The sequence below is a fragment of the Callorhinus ursinus genome, unplaced genomic scaffold (genome assembly GCF_003265705.2).
Source record: "Callorhinus ursinus isolate GAN/ISIS: 27379988/994484 unplaced genomic scaffold, GSC_fseal_2.0 scaffold20, whole genome shotgun sequence".
In the NCBI taxonomy this organism is placed as follows: Eukaryota; Metazoa; Chordata; class Mammalia; order Carnivora; family Otariidae; genus Callorhinus; species Callorhinus ursinus.
The window spans coordinates 3801478-3823877 of NW_027397082.1; the positions used below are offsets into that span (position 1 = coordinate 3801478).

Consider the following 22400-nt stretch of genomic DNA (forward strand, 5'->3'; position numbering starts at 1 on the left):
TTAGAAAAGTACCTTCCTTGCACAAGACTAAAATATATAAGGTCATCCCCTCTCCCACTAAGGTTCTTCAATGACTGCTCTTCTGACACAAATATATTGGGCCCTCGCATATCTCCATTCAAGAAATATTTAATGAAAAGGCCCTAGTTAGTTTTAAGGGCTGCAGCTAGTATCCTGTAAACATGGGACACTGAGGAACATGGAGAACATAATGTCTTCAAATGGAAAAGTTTTGAACCTTGCCTAAAAATAATAAACACTCTATCTTACACGTATGGTCATTTTTAGGTGGAAAAGTATATGTACATCTATCAAACTGTTTTACTCTCAAAATTTGTCCTATAAAGGGAGAAGAGGCATTAAGTCATTCAATAATCCAAGTACCTACTGAATGCCAGGCACTGTGAAGGGATGATCCATGATACACAAGGCAGTCCAAAGAATTTAGAATTTCCTTGGGAAGATAAGACATGAACCGAAATAAATACAATAAAAGTAGTATATAAATGTCTCTTATAATTGAGAAATAGAGGGGCAAAAGGATACCCAGTGCCACACTATGCTAGGAAATGTACATTATCTCAGAATACTCCTCCAAACTATTTTAGTCACAGCAAAATAAAATAAAAAGCTATCTATAATCCAATAGCCATTTTATCTACAATGTATGGACAAAGAGATGGAGGCTCCCAGAATCTCAGTTCCTTGCCTCAAGAAGCTAAGTGCCCATCACAGGCTACATACTGAATTTCCAGCAGAGGCAGAACATCCCAGCAACGCTACCCATACTTTCCGCAGTAGATCTGGCTAGTCCAGAAAAAGCTCAGTATTAACAGATCTCCATTTCCTTCTCTTAAAAAGCTTCCTCCTTTCCAACAGCACTGGTGTCCATCAGGTTGTGCCCTTAAGCGCAGGTAAGGCAACAGTCTGTAGCCCTTGGTGAATGAGAATCATCTCTGGGTTTGGCTTCGGAAGTTGGATAGTCTTACGAGAATGGGAGTGCCCAGAGGGTGTCCTAGACACAGTCTTCTTGCCCCTGGAGAGACTGAGGGTCAGGGAGGGGAAATGACTTGTCCAAGGTCACACAGACTGATGGTGGCCGACATGGGGTTCAGGAACCAGGTCTTTTGACTCTAGCCAGTGTCTCTCCAGATCTTTTTAAATTCCTGTGTTGGTTTGGGAATCTTTTATCTGCTTTCCTCTCTTCTAACATTGGGAGTGGGGGATGTCTTTCCAGTGAATTAGAGGAGTGGGTAAGGGGTTGGGGAAAAGTGTGTTTTCGGTCAATGAAGAGGACTGACGCATCCCGCCACCACTTATCTAACGCCCGCTCTGTGCCAGGCGCCAGGCATCAAGGTACAGCTAAACTGTGTTAGTTTCCAAGGATTGAAATCGGGTCTCTCCCTAGATCGGGCAGGCCCGGGCCTCGGAAGCCACCTCTCAGGAGCACTCCGCCTCTCCCCCTGGAGCCTCCCTGCTGGCCTGTGCAGGCCCCCACGTCCCCGGGGCCCGGCGCCCTTCCAGGCCCCAGCAGCGAGCGCGAAACCAGGGAGGAGCGCCCAGCACTGGGCGGGGAGCTCGCGCTGCGCGCCCCCGGTCGCCACGGCAACCAGGGAGGTGCTGACCCCTGACCCCGCGGCCCCGCCCGGCCCCGCCCCGTCGCGTTCCCGAGCTCAACATGGAGAAGGCCAACCCGGAAGTGCCGCCGCCGCCGCCGCCCGCCGGGTGTTAGAAGCAGCCGGCCGGGCGAGGCCGAGCCCCGTACCCGCCGTCCTGCAGCCCGCGGCCCGCCGGCGCTGGGGCGGCCGCGTCCCCTGCCCCCCGTCCCGCAACACGGCCAGGCGACCCGCCCCCGCCCCCGCCCGAGAGGAGGAGCCGAGGCGAGGGGGAGGAGGGGGCGGAGGAGGAGGGAGAGGGAGAGGTTTGCGAGAGGGAGCCAGGCCGCGCGAGCCGCTGGCGGTTCGTATTACCGGGGTCGGAAGGAGGAGCCGGGCCGGGCCAGCCGACCTGCGCGGGCGGGCGGGAGACGTGGAGGAGGCGGGGGCGGCCCGGCCGCGAGGAGGCAGGCGTGGGACCGGGGGCTGCGAGTTTCGGCGGGCGAGCTCTAGTAGGTCGGGCGGGGGGCGCCCTGCCACCCCCGCAGCGCCTCGCGGGGCCCTGGCGGCCAGGCCTCAACTGCCAGCAGGCCCGGGAGCCGCTCGCCGCCGCCCAGGGTCCGTCCCCGCGGCCGGCGGCGCGTGAAGGTGCGGACGCCCGGCGTGGGGGTCCGCGCGGAGGCCTGGGCGGCGCGGCCAGGGGATGGTGGGCCCCTGGGCTTCTGCAGCGGAGAGGGCACCCCCAGAACAGCCGTGCCTCCGGGCTGCCCCAGCGAGGCGCTTGGCAGCGAGCCCTGGGGAAGTTGGGCCGCTGTGAGGTTGCCTGTCGCCGTTAAGTGCCCTTAGGATGCAGTGATTAAGGAATTAGGCTCTCCCTCCGGGAGGGGCAGTGCCTGCGCTTGAGAACTCGGTGCAGAGAAAAAGGACAGAAAGATGCTGTCCGAGCAAGCCCAGAAGTGGTTTCCGACCCACGTGCAGGTCACCGTGCTCCAAGCCAAAGATCTTAGGCCAAAAGGCAAAAGTGGCACCAATGACACATACACTATAATTCAGTTGGGCAAGGAAAAGTACTCCACCTCTGTAGCCGAGAAAACCCTTGAGCCAGTCTGGAAGGAAGAGGCCTCTTTTGAGCTACCTGGATTGCTAGTGCAGGGGAATCCAGAGAAATACATTCTTTTCCTCATAGTTATGCACAGGTCCCTGGTGGGTCTGGATAAGTTTTTAGGGCAGGTGGCAATCAATCTCAATGACATCTTTGAGGACAAACAAAGAAGGAAAACAGAGTAAGTTACGTAATTTATTTTGAATTTGGGGGAGATTGACTATATCTTCTTTATGGATATTCTGTTCTTGGAAATTATTTGTATAGCTGGGGCATTGGTTTTTGGACTGAAATATGACCTAGTTTTAAGCACCATATCTGCACGGATCTGAAGTAAAAATAGCCCTTGTGAAGAAGTATTTTTTAAATGGAGGCATTAATGATCCATTACTCTCTCATTTTTAAGGTAAACATCTTAATTGAATATTTTGCACTGAATTTTAAGTAAACTGACATTGCTTCACTACTTCTAAGAGGACTGGATCACATAACATATGTTTAAATTGTTATGGCCCTTAAACATTACAATTTGCCAGGAAATGGAACATCAGAAAATTAAATCTACCAATATAACGTCTTATATTGAACTCTGAAGCTGTCAAAAGATAAATTACCAAATTTAGAGCTCCTTATTCCATTGGAGATTTACAAACACAAGTTCGCCTTTATTTTAGCTCAACCATCTTTCGGGGTCAGTACATCTTGATGGAGTCTAAAGCTGTTAAAAGAAAAAAAATTTAAAAGTGTTTACAAACATTCCTAACCTTGAATACACGCTAACATTTTTCTGTGAATTTACAGTGTGTTGGAGTTAGTATATTACTTCAGAATTAGTTTTGTAAAGCCAGCGTGTTTAGACTATGTTAAATGCTCTCAGATTGGAGACAGTGATTCAGTTCTTGTGATGAAGTGATTTAATGACATCTTCCCTGCAAACATGACCTTTAACCTACGACTTTCAAGCTTAGGATAGATGTAGTCTCATTTAAAAAAGGATAATATAAATTAGCACTTGGATATTATGTCTTAAGTTGAAAAATAATATGTTTTTAGAGATAGATATACTCACACTTCCTTAAACCTGTAATTATTCTGATCTGAGAGAACCTTAAGATTAACGGAATTAATGAGAGAAAAATATAGGTTGAATTTATAAGAGGACTTCAAGTTCCCAAAGCAGCTTTGGTGTTTCTTTCAGAGTCATAACTGAAATTTATTTGCCCTTTTAAAAACTTTTGATAATGGTAACTTCCTTGAAGTTCGTGTTAATTTCTTATATTTTCGAACAAGTGTGTCTTATTTTCTGTACATCTTCCTGCAGTCTTCTCTTGATTAGTGTTTTTATTTTTATTACATTTTTTTAAATTGGGACTTCATGTAAGATTTAATACGTGAAGGGTAAAAGGGTAGAGAGATAAGTACTAGGAATGCAAGAGGAAAAAATGGTAAATATTTAATTAGGAGATAATATTTTAAGAAAAAAATTTTCAAAAAATGTGAAGTTGAATATATATGGATGATTTTTGACAACTGTTACCTACAAAATGGCATTGTTTCCTCTGAGGAGTTCTTCATCAAATTGAAACTGAAAAATGGATAATCACCAAATAATTTGCTTCAAATCACCAATTTTGGATGACACTTACTCTATAATATTTAAAGTGTTTTGAATGTAAACTTTTAGGTATATTGTAACTGCAAATTTTATGCTGCGTTTTTTGGTACTTTTTATGTTAATGAATGACCTACTCCAGGCCTTCTCTGAAATCTAAATTTTCTGAGTGAAAGTAGGCCCAACTGTGAATCCAGAGATTCAGAGGATGAAATGAGGTTTTAAAATTCCTTCTTGTTTTACTCCTTATCTTTGGCAGCATCCGAATGACAGTATATTTGGCCGTAAGCAACACTCTCCTATCGTGGTCTCCCTACAGAAATTCTCTGTTGACTACTATATAAAATTCATTTGAACTTTCAGGGGGAAAATACTTTTAAATGTTCTCAACAGGGCTTGTGATGTTATTGCATGCAAAGTGATTTTCAGATGTTATTAAATCCCATTTTCATTGTGGATAAATGAGGACCACATATTTGATGAGATAGCTTTATTGGTAATATTTCTAGTTTTTTAATATATTTAATAGCTTCCTTTTCCAACACAGCTGTGCATGTGGCACAGTACGAGATGAACTTGAGCCACCGGTGTATTGCAAGAAAGATATTTAATATTCTGCACAGTGCTGAGCCTTGTCGGCATATTCCCAAGTGCTTTTTAGAAAACCGGTATGAGTGATGAAGGCTACCAGCTGATTTAGAAGTCCCATGAAACTGCTGGGTGTGACACTTTATACTCTTGACACTGAAGACAAGTATTTACAGCTTGTCTTCCAATTGTGTCATGATACGCAAAGAAATGTGATGGCTAAAACTATTACTTTACTTATTTTTATAATTTGAGATTAAATGCCTTTCTTTCTTTTTTTTTTTTTTTTCTTTTAAAGAGAGGGAAAGGGCCTGAGCCAGAACATTTTGAGTGGGGCATGGAAAGAGAACTTCTGTATCTCCCACTTTTATGGGTGTCTGGGTTGGTTCTGGCATGAGATTTAAGGAAATAATACAATGTTTAATAATAGAATGGTAAAATCGTTCATGCTGTTATGTAATATCTATTGATTTTTTTACAACAGGAATGGGTAATGTTGATTTTTTTTTTTTTTAATGCTCATGAAAAGTAATAACAATCAGAGTCCCTAGAGTTAGGTATGACTCAAACACATGCAGATTTTAGGACTTTTGTGTGAGTCTCTGCAGTGCACCTGTGTCCTGGCCTCTGGCACCCTTCCTGCCAATCTTGTCCTGTTTCTGACCACACAGCACCAATTGCTTGGGAATAGTTCCCACATGTGTGGTGATTTTTGAACATGGACCTGTGCCCACTAAAAATTGAACAGAGGCCATATACAGTTTAAAAACAGCACTCCAGAGGTGAAAAAAAATCAGCATTAATCCACTAAGCCCCAAATGCTGTGTCTTCATTTTATCTTTCTGAAGCCTGGGAAAATAAGTGCTATCTCTGGAATGATTCTTGAAGGTCTCATTAAGACTTCCCCATCATATCACTTTCAAAACAAAGCAGCTAAAGTAGTTTGTCATGCCTAAATTTTAAGTTTTATATATTTGTTAAAAGTTCTTTGCAGTTTTTTTTTTCCTTGAAGGGTGGGGAGAGGGTGGAAAATACACTGCATTTAGAATTTGTATTCAAATACTGACTTGCTTGATTCTTTAAAGCTTACCTGAGTAGTGTTCCCTACCATAAAACAAAACAACACAACACACACACAGAGTTGTAGCTTGGTTGTGTTAAGAGTATAGTTTTAGAAAAAAATATTCAATAAACATTTATCGAGTGCAAGGCAAACTGCCTTCAAGGAGCTTACCCTTTAGCCGGAGAAAACCTGCATTGCCTTCCTCCGTGGTTGTCACTGCCTCCTGATGGAACACAGCGTCCTGTAATATGGCCCGCCCTGCCTTTAACCTTATTAACATATGTGGTTCATCAAATAGTAAAGAACTTCTATTTTCATGCAGATGTTGTTCATCAAATTGGATATTTTCCTTATTGACTTTAATCTGACATTGGGAAGTTACTTAGCCTTTGTGCCTCAATTCCCTCATCTATGAAAAATGGATGTTAAAAGTAAATGAATGATTTGGTCTTATTTCTGAAATTCAGTGAGTTTTGATTACTCTCACCTCCTACCAACTATTGGGTTATTGGTTTATTTTTTTCCTCAGATTTGCTTTGATTTATTGTATACATGGAAGAGGACATGCTTCGGTTTTTTGTTTTTGGTACACTTCTTGCAAAGTATATTCACTTATTTTGTGTAAAGCCTAGATATTACAGAGTATTTCCCATGTACTATCCATTAGAGGCATTTCTCCCCCCTTGAAAATGGCTTTATTTTCCAGAACTGGGAATTAATAACTGGGTGTATAACCTTGCTTTTCGAGTATTAAATTTTGTCTTGTTCAAGGTTCTGTATTCCACAGAGTTTATTGCTGTCATTTCTTATTTCTAGCCCCTGTGTCTTCAAATTTCAATATTTGCTTCAAGGGCGTTTCTCAATTTAAGGTCTTGGGGTAATGCTTCCTATTATAAAATATTTTATCTTTTTTAAAAAAACTGCTTGCTTTGATGCAACTAGATCTTAATTGATTGAATTTCTTCAAATTAATGAAGAAAACATTTCTCTTGTGTGTTACTTGCTGAGATGGAACTGGTATGGATGCTGTGTGCCAATTTTCTCTCCTGGCCTGGAAAAGACCCGTGAACTAGTCTTCCACCTGATGGATAGTAAACATAAGCTTCTTCTGGCATATCTTCCTGGTAACAAGGAGAGAAAGTACTAATGTAAAATTAGATCAGAGTTCCTTTGTAGCTAGGAAAATTTGTTACACTTGGTTAGAGCTGTATTTAAGTAATAACCTGTCTGCCGGTTATGCTTCACTGTTAAGTAATGTGAAAACACTGTAGAAACTCTTCTAGGCTTGATTTTGCAAAATTTTTTTTTTTTTTTTTGGCGGTTTTCCCTGTAGAATAACCACTTGTACCACTGACCACCAGAGACTTTCTTGTGGATAAAAATACTGTGAACAAAACCAAAACAGACTTGGCTTCGTATATAGTAGCCCCCTCATATCCACGGGGATACGTTCCAAGACCCCCAGTGGGTGCCTGGAATTGTGGCTAGTACCCGATCCTAGATCTACTATGTTTTTCTCTATATGTCCATACCTATGATCAAGTTTAATTTATAAATTAGGCACAGTAAGAGATCAGTAGTACAATAGAACAGTTATATAGTGTAATAAAAGCAATGCGAATGTGGTCTCTCTCTCTTATTGTCCTGTACTCACTCTCCTTGTGCTGATGTGAGATGATAAAATGCCTCCCTGTTGAGATGAAGCGGGGTGAATGACATAGGCTTTGTGACATAGCATTAGGCTACTACTGACCTTCTGAGGATATGTCAGACGGAGGATCGTCCGCTTCCAGAACTCGGTTAACCGCTGGTAATTGAAGCCGTGGAGAAGGGGGACTGCTGTAACATTTGACAATGGGCATTGCAATTCAGCGAACTGACTACAAAGCATAAGATTTGGCTCCGATTTAAATAATTTTTCTTTGGTATTGTTATAGTAGCAATAGTAAATGAAGCTAATAGATTCTAACAGGAAGCATTTAAGCTTGCTTTTTTCAAAAACTTTACAGGATTTATGACTATTTTTCACTTCCTACATTTTACTCATTTTTCATATTTTATTCAGGAGAAGGCTTTGACCCACTTGATATGAATCTAAATTACATCTTAGGTAATTTTCACAGTGAGCAAACTATAATGCAGTGGTCTCTGATGTTAACGAAATTCTTTCAGTAGTTTTTACCGAAGAAAAACGGGCTAAATATTTTATTGAAAATGGGGTCATTATTGTATAATGCTTAAGAGTAGTGAACTGATGAATTCTTTCATAGCCTTTACCTCAGTGTGTTTTAACATTAACAAATGTTCTTAGGCCACTGGCAACGCTTATGTTAGATGGACACAGAAGAGCTGTCGTGCTTAGATTGCCTTGATGTGTATGATAGCTCTACCTGAAAAGCTATTTATATATAACAAGCTCGTATCCTCTCTTCATTACGTGTTACAACCCGGTTTTTTCCTTCTCTTTAAGGTGGTTTAGATTAGAATCCAAACAAGGAAAAAGAGCCAAAAACAGGGGTGAGATAAAGGTCAATATTCAATTCATGAGGAACAATATGACAGCAAGTATGTTTGACTTATCAATGAAGGACAAAACAAGATCTCCTTTTGCAAAATTAAAAGATAAGATGAAAGGTAGAAAAAATGATGGGACATTTTCTGATACGTCTTCTGCAATCATTCCAAGTTCTCACATACCCGATGCCAATACTGAATTTTCAAGTGGTGAAATACAGATGAAATCCAAACCAAAAAAGCCTTTCCTTTTGGGTCCTCAGCGACTCTCTTCAGCACATTCAATGTCTGACTTAACTGGGACCCACATATCTTCTGAGAAACTGAAGTCTGGCACCATTGGTCAAACGCATCTTCTTGGACGGCAGATAGATTCCTTTGGAGCGGTTCCGGAGAGTGGTAAGTGACACTTTCTAATTGTGTCCTTAGTGATCCAAGCTACCGTTGTAATTTTTAAAGTCTAACTTATAAAGTTAGAAAATAAAAATGGCAATTTCTTGGTAGTTTCTAAGTTTAGTCGTCAACTCTTTATTGAGTGCTGAGTATGCTCAAAATTGGTAAGTTTATTAAAGGCAGAACTTGCCTGTATTCAGCATTGTGTTTATATTATTAAATGATAACAAAAATGAGTCCCAGTTGCTTTTCATGGCCTGGCATCTTTTTTTACTGCTGTTTCTTTGGTCTTGAAAGCCTGAAGCATAAATAATTGTTCCATTTAATCAGAAAGTTCCTAGAAAAAAAATCTTGTATGTTCAGAAGTAGCAAAGTATATTTAATGCTAATGATGACAAAAGTCTTTAAGAATTTAAGCACCTTTATGCCCACCAGAACCCCTAGTTTTGACATTATAGTTTGTTTATGTGATTTTTTTTTCTGAGCTGAGTAAATTACTGATTGTCTAGCAATATGCTAATTATCATTAGCCTACCTTCTTGTGCTATACTTTACCATTTTAAGATTGTTTTCCTTGATTATTTTAAAGGTTAATATCTTTAAATAGCTAATTGCTCTCATTCTAAAAGCAGCAGTATGCACACAGAATGTGTCAAGTAGTGTGATGTAATGTGTCACTGATTATGTGCTAACTACAAAATTGTTTGCAGGAAGTCTCAAATCTCCACACAGAAGAACATTAAGCTTTGATACTTCTAAAATGAACCAACCTGACAGCAGTGTGGATGAAGGTGAATCGTCTTTTGGAAGACAAAATGACCCATTTACAAATGTGACTGCTTCATTACCCCAAAAATTTGCAACACTGCCAAGGAAGAAAAATCCATTTGAGGAAAGCAGTGAATCATGGGACAGCAGCATGAATTTATTTTCAAAATCAGTTGAAGTAAGAAAAGAAAATAAAAGAGAGAAAAGGGAGAAAGTTAGCCTGTTTGAAAGAGTGACTGGAAAGAAAGAGAGCCGAAGATCTGATAAACTTAACAATGGGGGGTCTGAGGGCCCTTGTGACTTGAAATCACCTAATGCATTTAGTGAAAATCGTCAGGACTGTTTTGATTATGAGTCAACTAATCCGTTTACAGCAAAATTCAGGGCTTCAAATATAATGCCATCTTCAAGGTAAGCCTAACATTGGGGGAAATTGTGCTGTTTTGAAAAATATTGTACTTGAAAGTATCAAATATCCCTTTTAAATACTTGAATGTTTTAAATTCCTTTTATTTGACTTGAACAAAATTCTTATCTTATTTTTATAATTAATTATGGAGCCAGGCAACATTGCATACATCTTTTTGGAATTGAACTTTTTATCTTAGAAGGATAAAAGATTATTAATCCCTATCCTAGACTCTTTCTACTTCCCTGAGCAAGAAACTCACTGAAACTTACCAAGAGAACGACATAGCTTTTGATGAGACATGGTGAGAGTCAATCACCACTGGGTGTTAATTCAGGCCAGAAATTAGGTGATATGTTATGTTTCTAGATATTATTTTCCAGGGATTAGTTCACGGGCTCTCTGGAGAGGATTCATGGACCAGTAGCAGCCCATGGGCTGTTCTTTAAGAAATACTGGCTTAGGTTAAGTATTAATGGTTTTCATCGTAGGTGTTAACTACCGTTATCAAATGTCTGTTTAGAAGCAGCTTTTATTTGTGAATGTTTACTGGAATTTTGTGACCCTTGTGGGTACTATAAGTATATCAGAGTTTTCTATATGATGACTTAATGGTCATAGGAATAATCACTGTCATGATAATAGATTTTCAAAATCTTGAGTTCTCAGTTACATATATAATGGTACTTTTCTTCTTCCTTAGTACAAATTGGAACTATATACCTTTAAATGAGATTATAGGTTTTGCAGAAGTGAACGGTGGAATAGCTGATCAAAGAAGACTTAAAGAATAAGATGAATTTATTGGAATCCTAAGCACTTGTGGAATAGCAGGGTAGAGTGTTTGCCATGGAATGTAGATTTTCCTCCAGGCAATAACATACAGAATACCAGCCTGAGTGGGAATCCTGGCTCAGTAGCTCTGTGACTTCTGTAAACCTCATTGTGTCCATCTTTGAAACAAGGAAAAGAATACCTGCTTGGTAGCATTGGGTGATGATAAATTATAAATCAAGTACATGGCATGAAGCCAGGGCCTAAATAAGGGAACCCATGAATGGTGGCTGTTACTACTATGTTTTATATACGGTCATGTCGTATTTTATTCAAAAAGTGCTTTGTTTTGGCCCACCATAAACAAAAAGTGTAATATTAACAAGCACCCTTTTAGACCATACTCTCCCACCTGTCTTCTGATCTTCTACTGATGTGGTCAGGTATGCATTTAACATTTTCAAGGGAAACGTGTATTTCTTTCATTTTCTTTTAGCAGCAAATATTTGCTGTGGCTTTAAAAAGTATTGCTCAGTTTTCTTTATAAACTATACTCCAAAAAATATATTTTTATCGTGTGGCATTAATGTTTTTTCAAAGAGTCCATAGTCTCGTTGTGCTACTCACATACTTTATTTTGGTATTTCACATGGCGTATTCCACATATTGTCTTAAGTCCTAAATTACAGAGGTAAATAGAAATATATTTGCTTTTTCTCCCTTTTGCTAAACTTTTTTTTGAAGAAAATGAAAAACAACTGTCTGAGGTAACTTAGAGATTGGGTACTTTATATAATTTTAGATTCAAAGAAAAGCAAGAAAAATGGGAAGTGGTAAGAAAATGTTTTTAACTTATGGCAGCATGGGGAAAAATAAGTATCCTCAAATCTTTAATTGCCCTATACTTGGGCTGTTTACATGGATTGCCACGGGTTTTTAAAGTGAGTGGGGCATTTTGCCAGACTTAGGCTTTGTTTGGGTGACTTCAGGACAAATGCTGTTTCTGTCAAAATTAGAGCTATTTCTTGATAAATGCATAAAATGCAAGTGTGTAAAAAAACAGGATTTTTACATTTTAAGTCTTCCTCTTCTTCGTGTTCTTTGGGACGCCAGGTATGAGGCCAACAACATTTGTAGGTTCCTGGGAAGTTCCTCTTCCTCTGTGTGTCGCAAACCGTGTTTGTGGTAAATACATTTGCAGTTAAAGGGTTGCTCTAATTTATAGTGTAAAAAAGAAGGATTGACTATAAGTAGATCTAGGAAGAGAGTACAGTTGAAAGTTCTGGAAAGCAGCTTGATCTTGAGTGGAATTTGGGAGGATACAGTCGAGGTAGTTTCATCTTCATGTGGCCTGTGTTCCTGTTTCTCCTGCCGACATCAGCCCTCAGTTATGGGAGACATTTTAGATTTCTCACTCTCACATCTCAATCAGATGCACTTTGGAAGCTACAGACTCCTACCACGAGGACATGTGCTGCAGATTATTTTTTCCATTAGTGCTAAAGGGATCAATTTAGAGTCTCCTGGACTCTTGTGGCTGGCGTCTGTGAAAATACTGAGCAGAGTGAAGGGTAAGCTCTGTGGCTGTGGATCCACATCATGTTCTTTGTGAGTGAGCTGGCTCACCGGGGATCGCAGGTGCAGGGGAACCGTGCTATTGCCCTGCAAGGGGATAGGGTGTGATTAAACCTGGAGAATTTTCTTTATTCTGAAAAACTTGAAAGTACTAAGGAACGCTTTCTTAGAAGTCAGAGTTTTTATTTCTTAGTAACGAAAAAGTAAAATCCACCTGAAGAAATCACCTTGTAAACCCCCCAAAATACCACCTTTTGCTTCCATTCTTTTAATAGGTCCTATAATAGTCTTGCATAAAACCGACAGGAGAGATGAACGGAGAACGGGGTTCTTTGAAACCCTTTGCTGCCTTGCACTTACTAATTTGCAGCTTCTTTCTGCTTACCTGCCCCTCTGAAGCCTTGCTTGCTCTTAGAAGGAGAGGTAGTTGATCCTTGTGGGGCAGCCTTAGCCTTTTCTTACGTAAGTCTTATTGTGGGCATCCCATTGTTCACCAGTAGACCTCCCACCACCATGAACAGCTTGAGGGCAGCATCTGCATTTCGTTCGTCTTTCCACCCATAATCTCCAGTCTGCTGCTTAGTAGATAGTAGATGTTAGAAAAAATCATTTTTGAATCCATGAACACGGAATAGCAGACCGATTTCCTAAAATGTGCTTTTATTCCTTTAGGCTCCTCTTGCAGCCCAGTGTGGGCTGAAGATCTGGTACACTGAAAACAGATTCACAAAGGCAAATATGTACATTTTTACGTAAAACTCAGCATTAGTCAAAACCTAAGTGAGTGTCAAAGGGCTCTTGAAATTTAATACTCAGACCCTACATAGCACATTTCTGGAGTTAAGAACTCCGTGTTAAGTAGGTTATCAGCTGTCATAAACAACCCCAGATCGCGGTGGCTTATCACAGTCAAAGCGTGTTACTCGTTGTTGTCACCGCCTGATTCAAGATGACGGGGAGGAGGGAAGTGGGTGTTTGGCTCCAAGTGGTCATTCAGCTCCACACCGTTATTCAGGAACCAGGCTCCTTTCTTCTTGTGGTGCTACCATTTACCGCATGGCCTGCAGGGTCATACAGCGGGGCCAGAGAGCTGAGGGTCACGTGTGGCACGTCTTTCTGTGCCGGCCTGGCCGTGGTGTGCATCACCTCTACAGCTCTCCCCTTGGCCAGAGTCCATCATGTCCCAACCACAGTGCAGCCAGGGAAGAAATCTGGTTCAGCGATGGACCCAGAAGAGACTGAGTTGGGTGTGGTGAGGGCACCTCATTATGTTTGTGGTCTGTGCCAGGTCTGAGAAGTCTGGATACTGTCTAACACTTGGCATGCTGCGCAACTCGTACTGCACATGCGCTGGAAAGTGTAGTTGGAATTCTTGCCATTTTCAGGAAAATGTTTCATCAGTTTATGATTGGTATTGTTTGTGTTTTCAAATTGTGGCTGCTCTTGCTTTTTAATTATAAATCACAGGTAATTTGGTGTCATCAGTATCAACTAATGTGTTGTGTGGTTAACCCCACAATTTGTAAAGTAATGCTTGGTTGCATCAGCAGTTACATAATTTTCCAAAAAACAAAACAAAAAAAACCCTGAGTGTTTGTTATGCCATTTTTAATCATTTGTTCATAGCCATGTCTTTAACACTAGGCTAGGTTCCAGTGGAAAGTGGAAATGGTGGGTGTGTTCAGCAAACAGGATGTCCTTTTTTTTTAAAAACAGACACAGCTAGACCCTTAGCTAGGTGGGGACAGGTGACGAAGTTCTGGCTTATTGAAGAGTTAGTGGAAGAGATGTCTACCGCAGGTCTGGTCCATGAAAATGCCCTATGTAGTCATCTGTATTGCCTCTCTTCCTCAGTACCTTAGGCCAGGGTTTGGCAAACAAGGCTGGGGGCCCAGATCTGGCTTGCTGCCTGTTTTTGTAAATAATGTTTCAGCTGCCCACAGCCTCGCCACTGGTTTGTGGCTACTTTTGTGCTGCAGCGGTTGAGTCGAGTCAATGTAACAGAGATTGTGTGGCCTGCAGAGTTTACTGAAATCACTTGCTGAGCCCCAGGCTGGCTGAATAGGGGTCTTAGGAAAAGGGCAGAGCCGTAAGACAGGGCAGCCTGGGTCGCTGAATGTGGAAGGCCACCTAACCAAGCATAACTGAATAAACCTTATCTGAATGAGACATTCTGAGACTATTAAGTGAACTGCGGTTTTTGCATTTATTTATCACAACACTTAGCATTATTATTACTTAGTATTTAGGGTACAGGAGCCATGGTAACTTTGGTCTGTTTGAAAAGCCTAGTTCAAAAAAGTTTAAGAACCACTGATTTGAAACACCAAATCCAAACTCTTCTAACTTTCAAGACTTACTGTATTTTAGGCTTTTCTTGATGGTCCAACTTTTCTTTTACTATTCCTTATCTCTCTGTTCTAGGTAAGTTAATTTCCTTAACCTCTCTCCTCCGAGACCCTCGTAAGCCTTGCTATGCCCATTACTTAGCTCAGTCCTGGAATGCACTTAACTCATCTGAGTGTGCTCAGCCTATCCTTGATTGAGGCTAAAAACTCTTTAATTCTTTCTCGATAATAACATGGCATTTCCCTTTGGCTTTCTGCTGATACAGAACATAACTGCTCTAGGATATCTATTGTGTCTGGGTCTTAGTCTTCCTTACTAAGTTCTCTAAGCTTCTTAATAGCTATGCTGAATCTTCTCTTGTGGGTGCCCCACAGCATCTAGATGAGTACATGTCCTCAGTGCTGATCATCAGCGCCTCCTGGGGATTTCTTTTCAACTACAATTTGTTGGGTCCTGAATTAGATAGAATCTTTAGTGTGAATGGGCCCTGAAATGAAAATCAGCATTTTTAAAACTTCCCACTGATTCTCTGTCAGGTTTAAAAAGTACTGATCTGACTTATATCATGTATTTCATAAGACTTCAGTAATTACTAATTGATGAATAGAAATCTGCAGTTCTGTTGGTAAACTCATAGTTGAATAGATGACTTAGTCACATTCGCTTTGCTCACAGGGCCCTAAGTAAGGTGGAGGGCACAGGAGGGAGGTCAGCCAGACTAAAACAGGCATGTGGAGAGGAATATAAGATTTCGCTGAATAGCTAAGAAACATCTAAATTATGGTAGGCATTGAGGATCAGGCAGAAATGTGTGAGTATTTAATATTTATGGCATCTGTAGATGAATTGTTTCTCAGAATTCAGGTAAAACCTAGACATCAGTAGTGATGAACAACACTTAGGAAATACGCTTGTGTTTATATGCTACCTATCATAACTTGAACAGAAACTCTGTGATGTGTGTTCTTCTGAGGCTCTATGGGAAACTGTAGGATTGAAGGACTGCCCCCAGTTAAGAGAATTCATTAACACAAGGAGAAAGTTTGTTGTGTATGTCTTATTCTGAAATGTAAAAAAAAAAAAAAGTGTGTGTGTGTGTGTGTGTGTGTGTGTGTGTGTGTGTGTGTATAAGCATACTCTGTATGAAGAGCTGATGTTTGATTTTAGAAAGGAAGCTCATTGGAGAGCAAGAACTTATGGGAAGTATTTTTACCAGAGAATGTTGATTTGGGAATATTCTTCTATATGTGACTCATAAAAAGAACATGCTTTCCCTTCATTATTTTCTGCCTTATTGTCATTGTGAATATCATGTAGCAAACTCCTAGTTGTTCTATGTTAACTTAATGGTATGTCTTATAATATCATTCCTGGTGTTATTGATTCTATTAGAGCATATATTTCCATTTACAGTATTTACTGTGGAAAAACCTACGTGTTGCTTAGCTGGTGAAACAGTTATTTTTTAGGAAATAGTGTCTAAGATTAAGAACTCCTGTCTATCACTAATATTTTATAATTTTGCATGACAATATGCCTTTTACTTTTGGGATCAGGTTGACCTACATCCCTTTTTCCCTTTGTCCTTTCTTTCCTTAACTCATCAATTCCTGTCTATGGTTGTATCATACCTTTCTTAGAAGCTACAAAAAAATTGGTTACCTAGAATGTATATTTAAATATGTTTCTAATTTTTACAAATCACCATAGGCTTATAAGCATGTAGTCATTATTATGAAGTTATATAACATGTCCATGAAAAAAAAGATAGACTGTTTACTGTAGGCCTACATTTTGATTCTAAAAAGTTAGAGTAAACAAATGTTCCGAAAGAAATGATCCTATTCATAGTTTTAAAACCTTCATTTTTATAATACTCCATATGGATCTTTTTTCCCCCCATATGAGTTTAAAGCCCAGTCTCTGGCATAATAAACCGTAACATGTATAAGGTTTATTTTAATAGCAATATTTATTTTTTGTTCATATTTGTCTAATATTAAAGATAATTTTGCCCTCATTCATGACAGGCCATAAATCTTTTACACAGCTGAAAATTTGTGGCCTCATTTACAAGACAGAAAACAAAAACTTTTGAGATGATTTTTAGAGCCATTAATCCATTAGTGTCCAGGGATTTGCAGAATGTATCCAATGAAACAGTGACTAGGAACATGAAATATGCAATATGATTAGTTCCCTTAACACTAACTAGAACTTTTATGTTAAACTCCCCAGATACTACTTGAAACTTTTTTACCCTTTGTCATCCTAATACTCATTATAATAGCTCTCATTAATTGGTACATCTCCCAGTGGGTTAATTTGCAGATACCAACCATGCCATCCTTTTGCTAACTCACTAATGCAAATTGATATTTATAGACTTCAAAATTGAAAACAAAAAAAGCTCTGTAACAAAAAAAGACAAAACTTTGCTAAGTCGTCGTTATTATTATTTTGAGTTGAGAGATTGAGATACAGAGAGATTTTGTGAGAGAAGAAAACCAGCCAAAAAAAATCCACAAAAACTACTGTAGGCTAATAAACTGATGTGAAAATTTCTCAATTTACAGCACTTGACAGGTGCTAAAAGAAAAGCATCTTTAATTTTAATGTGTTGTTAGGACCTCTTTAGAGAGACTGTACAAGTTATTAACAAGGTCCTCTGAGACAGGAGACGGGTAATTAACAAGACCTATGGAGATATAGTTTAGGTAATTAACGAGCTCTTAGGCACTGGACACAGGATAACACAACGAGTCCAGTAGTTAAAGAGAACAGGTTGTTATGATATGATCAAATACAAGATAATAGTATGTAAGTCCTTCTGAGGTTTCTGATAGGGAAGTATTAAGATTATATTCCAGTGACCCCAGTGCAAATCAATATGTAAATTTTAACTTTTAAGGTAGAATTTGTGAGGATTATTTCTTTGTCAAACCAACAAGCTTGTTACATGTAGATTAATAATCATTGTTAATTGCCATTAATGAACATGTATATTTTGAGAACAATACATTGGAAAGATATAAATTTTATGATTCTAAACTATTTTAGACATTTCTTGTTCTGTTTCTTTTTCACCAGTGGCCTGTTGGGTAAAATTGTCTATTCCAGATTGACCTTACTTTCCTTATCTCCTTTAAAGCTGTCAGGATCTGGCCAGAGAGGAGGCTGTTCTTCACCAGTGTAGTTTTTATGTGATATGCACAGCGCCACTCATGTTGTTATGGTACTTTCTAGTTTGAGACTTGATATTCCCAATTTCAGACATTTGGCATAGTTATTTCCTGCATAAATTTGAAATTGTTGGGGTCTGAATCAAGTTTTGGTACAGAAAACTCCCACAGTCAGCAGACCTTTATTATAAACATGTTATACTTTGAAGATTAAAAATAAAAAGGCCCTTGCAGGTCTCCTGATTCATTCCACTGCCTCTTCCGTGTGACAACTCCAGTCCTTCCAGATGATTTTTTCTGAATTTCAGATCTGATAATCAGATGACACTTTCATTTGCATTATTTTTGGGATATTTACTATACAAGAAAATCAGAGGTTTATTAATATATAAATTCCTGATCTTAGAGTTCATAGAAATGGGCACGTAAATATCAGGTCTCCATTCCATGCTAAGGATTGGACATTGTAGAGGCAGTTGGGGAGCCATGAAGATTTTTAAGTTAGGTTGTGATATGATCAGAGTAACATCTTAGGTATAGCCCTGTGATGTGGGGGAGTCTGGTAGGGACAGGAATGGGAAGGGGGAGGACTTGGGGCAGGAAAACTAATTAGAAAGTTAATATGGTTGTGAAGGTGAGAGTTGATGGAGGTTACTTGGCAGTGAGGATGGAAAAGAAGGGAACATCTTGGAGATACATTCCTTTTGTATGTGGAGGTTGGGATGGTAGGGGATTGGTAAAGGAGAAGAAGCAATGAGGATTATTCCAACGATGTGTCTTTAATCAGTGTCTTAAATTTGATGAAACACAGCATTGTAAAAACTGTACAGACGGTCCCCAACTCATGGTTCAGCTTATGAATTTTCAACTTTACGATGGTGGTAAAGTGATATGCATTCAGTAGAAACCATACTGCAGAATTCTGAATTTTGATCTTTTGCCAGGCCTGGGATTTGCCCTAGGATTCTCCCTGGTGAGGCTGGGCAGCAGCAACCGCAGTTTGCAGTCAGCCTCGCGATCGCTAGGGCAGACAACTTACAACCATTCTCTACTCATCCAGCCATCTTGTTTTTCACTTTCAGCACAGTATTCAGGAAACTACATGAGATATTCACCACTTTATTATAAAATAGGCTTTGAATTAGGTGATTTTCCCCAATTGTAGCCTGATATAAGTGTTCTGAGCACATTTAAGATCGGCTAGGCTAAGCAATGATGTGTGGTAGATTAGGGGTATTAAATGCACGTATTTTCAATTTACAATGGGTTTATTGAGATGTAACCCCATTGTGAGTCAAGGAAGATCTATATTAACAACGTCAGGTCTGTTGTCAGAGTTGGCATTTTAGTCTTGATGGAGAGGTTTGAGTTTTTTGTTTTTTTTATAAGATGCTGCCTTGTTTATTTTAGAATTTTGTTTTCGAGATAGAAATTATGTGTTTTGAGTTGTTGAAGACAAAGAGTTAGAATCAGTACACTAATTACAGTTCTTGAGAGTTTGTTTTTGAATCCTGAAACACACTTGGCTTCTTTGAACACAACAGTGCAAATTTCTGTAATTGCTTATGGATTTAATACATTTAAAGTGTGTTCACCTTAGAATTGTAATTACTACATGTATTTCTCTCCAGCAGTTTTGGCTTTACCAAATCTTGTTCCTGTTGGACCCCTTTTGTTATTTTCTCACAAGAGAATAACTTCTGTTTCTTTTATATTTAGCCCTACTTCAGTGAACTCTTACTTTTCCAGGCCCCTATTCTATGTTTAGAACACTTCCTTTTCGGCCACTATGACTCCATCACCTGCGGTTTACTTTTGGCCATAACAATAAAGCTTTGACTTTTGAAACACATGTACTGTTTCTGTATTTTAATAAATGGTAGTAGTGGTACCTGTGGCAGGGGTGTTCTAAATGGCTGCTGGTGATAGAAAATAAAGCAACTAATTTGATTATGAAATGATTTTCCTTTTACACATTTAGCTAGTTTCTAAGAATATTGAGATCCAGACATTTGACATTTGTCTCCTTGAACTTATATTTTAAGGATAAATTATTGCTCTTTGATGTGTTAAATATAGTATTAATATATAATATAATTGTAATATAAATATTAAAATGTGATATATAAATATGTATCATATATTAAATATAATGTATCATACATTGGGTAAAAAATATATGTATTTTATGTATTTATGTATTTATTTTTTAAAGATTTTATTTATTTATTTGACAGAGACAGAGAGAGAGGGAACACAAGCAGGGGGAGTGGGAGAGGGAGAAGCAGGCTTCCTACCGAGCAGGGAGCCCGATGTGCGACTTGACCCCAGGACCCTGGGATCATGACCTGAGCCAAAGGCAGACGCTTAACGACTGAGCCACCCAGGCGCCCCTTATGTATTTATTTTAACCTTAGAAATCTTTCTGACAAAAGTGCTAATACCACTTAAATAGCAATTACATGACTCAGTTCTGTCTATAGTAATGCTTAATTCAAATTGCCAGTTTTTAAAAATTGTTTTAACAGACATGTATGTGAAGCTCTACCAGGGCTGGGGGTGGGTGGCTTGAAGATAGAATTCATAGAGGATAAAGTCCCAGTAGCCACATAGGGAGAGGAATGTGTAAGCAGTGACCCATATTCCAGGCAGAATGAACTGTGTTGAACAGTGTTTACTGTAGAAAAGGTAAAGGAACACTTTGCTAGAAATTGGAAAATGCTTCTTCAAGGAAGAGGCCTTTGAGCTTGTTCTTGACCATCAGAGATGATTTTATAATTGGGGAATGAGTGGATAGACAGTTATTTCAGTAAATAGCAAGAAACCTTATTTTTCAAAAATTGAGAGATGCATTTTGAAGGAATATTTTATAAATAATGACTGTATACTCTTGTATCATTAGCTCTTTACTCACTACTCGGTAATTCTACCATTTCTTTTTTAGTTGGAGTCATGGAGCTATACTCCATGCCTGGTAGGTTCCTGAGGAAGTATGTTTGCTACTTTAGGCTACCAAGGAGCCAATTAGTGAGTGCCCTGCAGCGGGTCTGCATTAGGTATAATGACCTCTTTGTTATGGATCCTGGAGTGGGAATGGGGGTGTTCAGGTTAATCACATATTTTGTTGACTAGAGGTATACAGTATATTTTGTTTCATACGGATTTTTTCATTTTCAAAGAAATTAAATGCCCCAAATAAATGAAAAATGGAAATCAGACTGAACATAATTTAATACTTGATTCAGAATATATATATTTGATTACCTTCGTCCAGTCAAAGGTGTTATAATATAACATGAAAATATAAATATAGTAATAGTAGAATATTGTAAAGGAAGTATAGGATAGGTATTAAGAGTTCAAATTTTGGACTCGGGTCTGGATTTGAGTCTTTTGAATAACTAGCTGCTGTATGAACTTATTTAACCTTTCTAAGTCTCATTTTTCTCAACTGTAAAATGGGATAAAGTGTGGAGCATGGCTTACCACAGGGTGAACCGGGAGATGGTAGCTCTCACTATGGCCTTACTGCACAGTGTCTACAGAATATGTAAATTTGCTTTAAATAAGTTAACTGAAATTATTTCCAAGTACTGATGTATTCTCAACTTAAAGTAGAATTTAGGAACTCATGTTTCTCACTGACTAGTAGAGGATATATACATTTGGCAGAAAACAATAAACTTGATAGTTTTTCTAGTTTCTTTCAAGAAGTATGTTCAATAATAATCTTCAGTAAACTGAACCACATTGAGATTAAGTAAAATATTCCCGGTATTAAGTAGAAAATTTGTTTTATTGCTCTACAAGGCAAAGGTATTATAATCAATATTGCTATCAAATCCTGTGTTCAGAAATTCTTGCGTAGTTCTAATAAGGGCAGTGCAGGGCAGACAGCTAAGTTTTGGCTTTTCCTTAAATCATGATGAAAATTTTCTAAACTCAACGTATCTGACCTTAGATTAAATTGTTAAAGATGACAGTTCAAACTATCATTATAAGAACGATAAATGCTACTTTACGGAAAACTCTTCAGAACATTCCAGAGTCCTCTGCGAAAAGGGTCTCTGCCTTAGGAAATTCAACACAGGCACCAGGGTATCCCTTCTAACCGAGATTTGAAGGTGGGCTCTTCCTTTCATTTCTTTGTTAAGGAGGGTGCCTTCTTTTCTCTCTGGTTTTCACTAAGAAAATAAGATTCTGCTTGAGGAGTCTCTGGACTCAAGGTTCTTTAATATGCCTGAAATAATATTAATTGCATTTTTAATATTCTGTCATTCTGTTTTTAAAAGATATTCCTTAAGCGAAAATATACTTATAAACAAAAGTTAAATGTAAGATATTTTTGTATTGCCATCACTTTATTTTATGGAATCATAGGGATGGGCAGGGTCTTAAAATGTCACTTTTTGTGCCTGTTATCTTTAGACTACCAGGAGACAGTATGTATTGGGGTGACATTCTACAAAAAGATGT

At 39.0% G+C, this 22400-nt stretch overlaps 1 protein-coding gene across 1 annotated transcript in view; it reads left to right on the top strand.

Annotated features, from left to right (window-relative positions):
• The first annotated feature begins 2260 nt into the window (after positions 1–2260).
• The window catches only part of RAB11FIP2 (RAB11 family interacting protein 2), a 43582-nt gene continuing 23442 nt past the window's right edge, over positions 2261–22400 (top strand). Inside the window, exons 1-3 of the mRNA XM_025880827.2 lie at positions 2261–2878; positions 8431–8873; positions 9578–10046. Coding sequence (XP_025736612.1) covers positions 2529–2878; positions 8431–8873; positions 9578–10046 — 1262 coding nt within the window. The 5' untranslated portion in view covers positions 2261–2528. The remainder of the gene's footprint in view (positions 2879–8430; positions 8874–9577; positions 10047–22400) is intronic.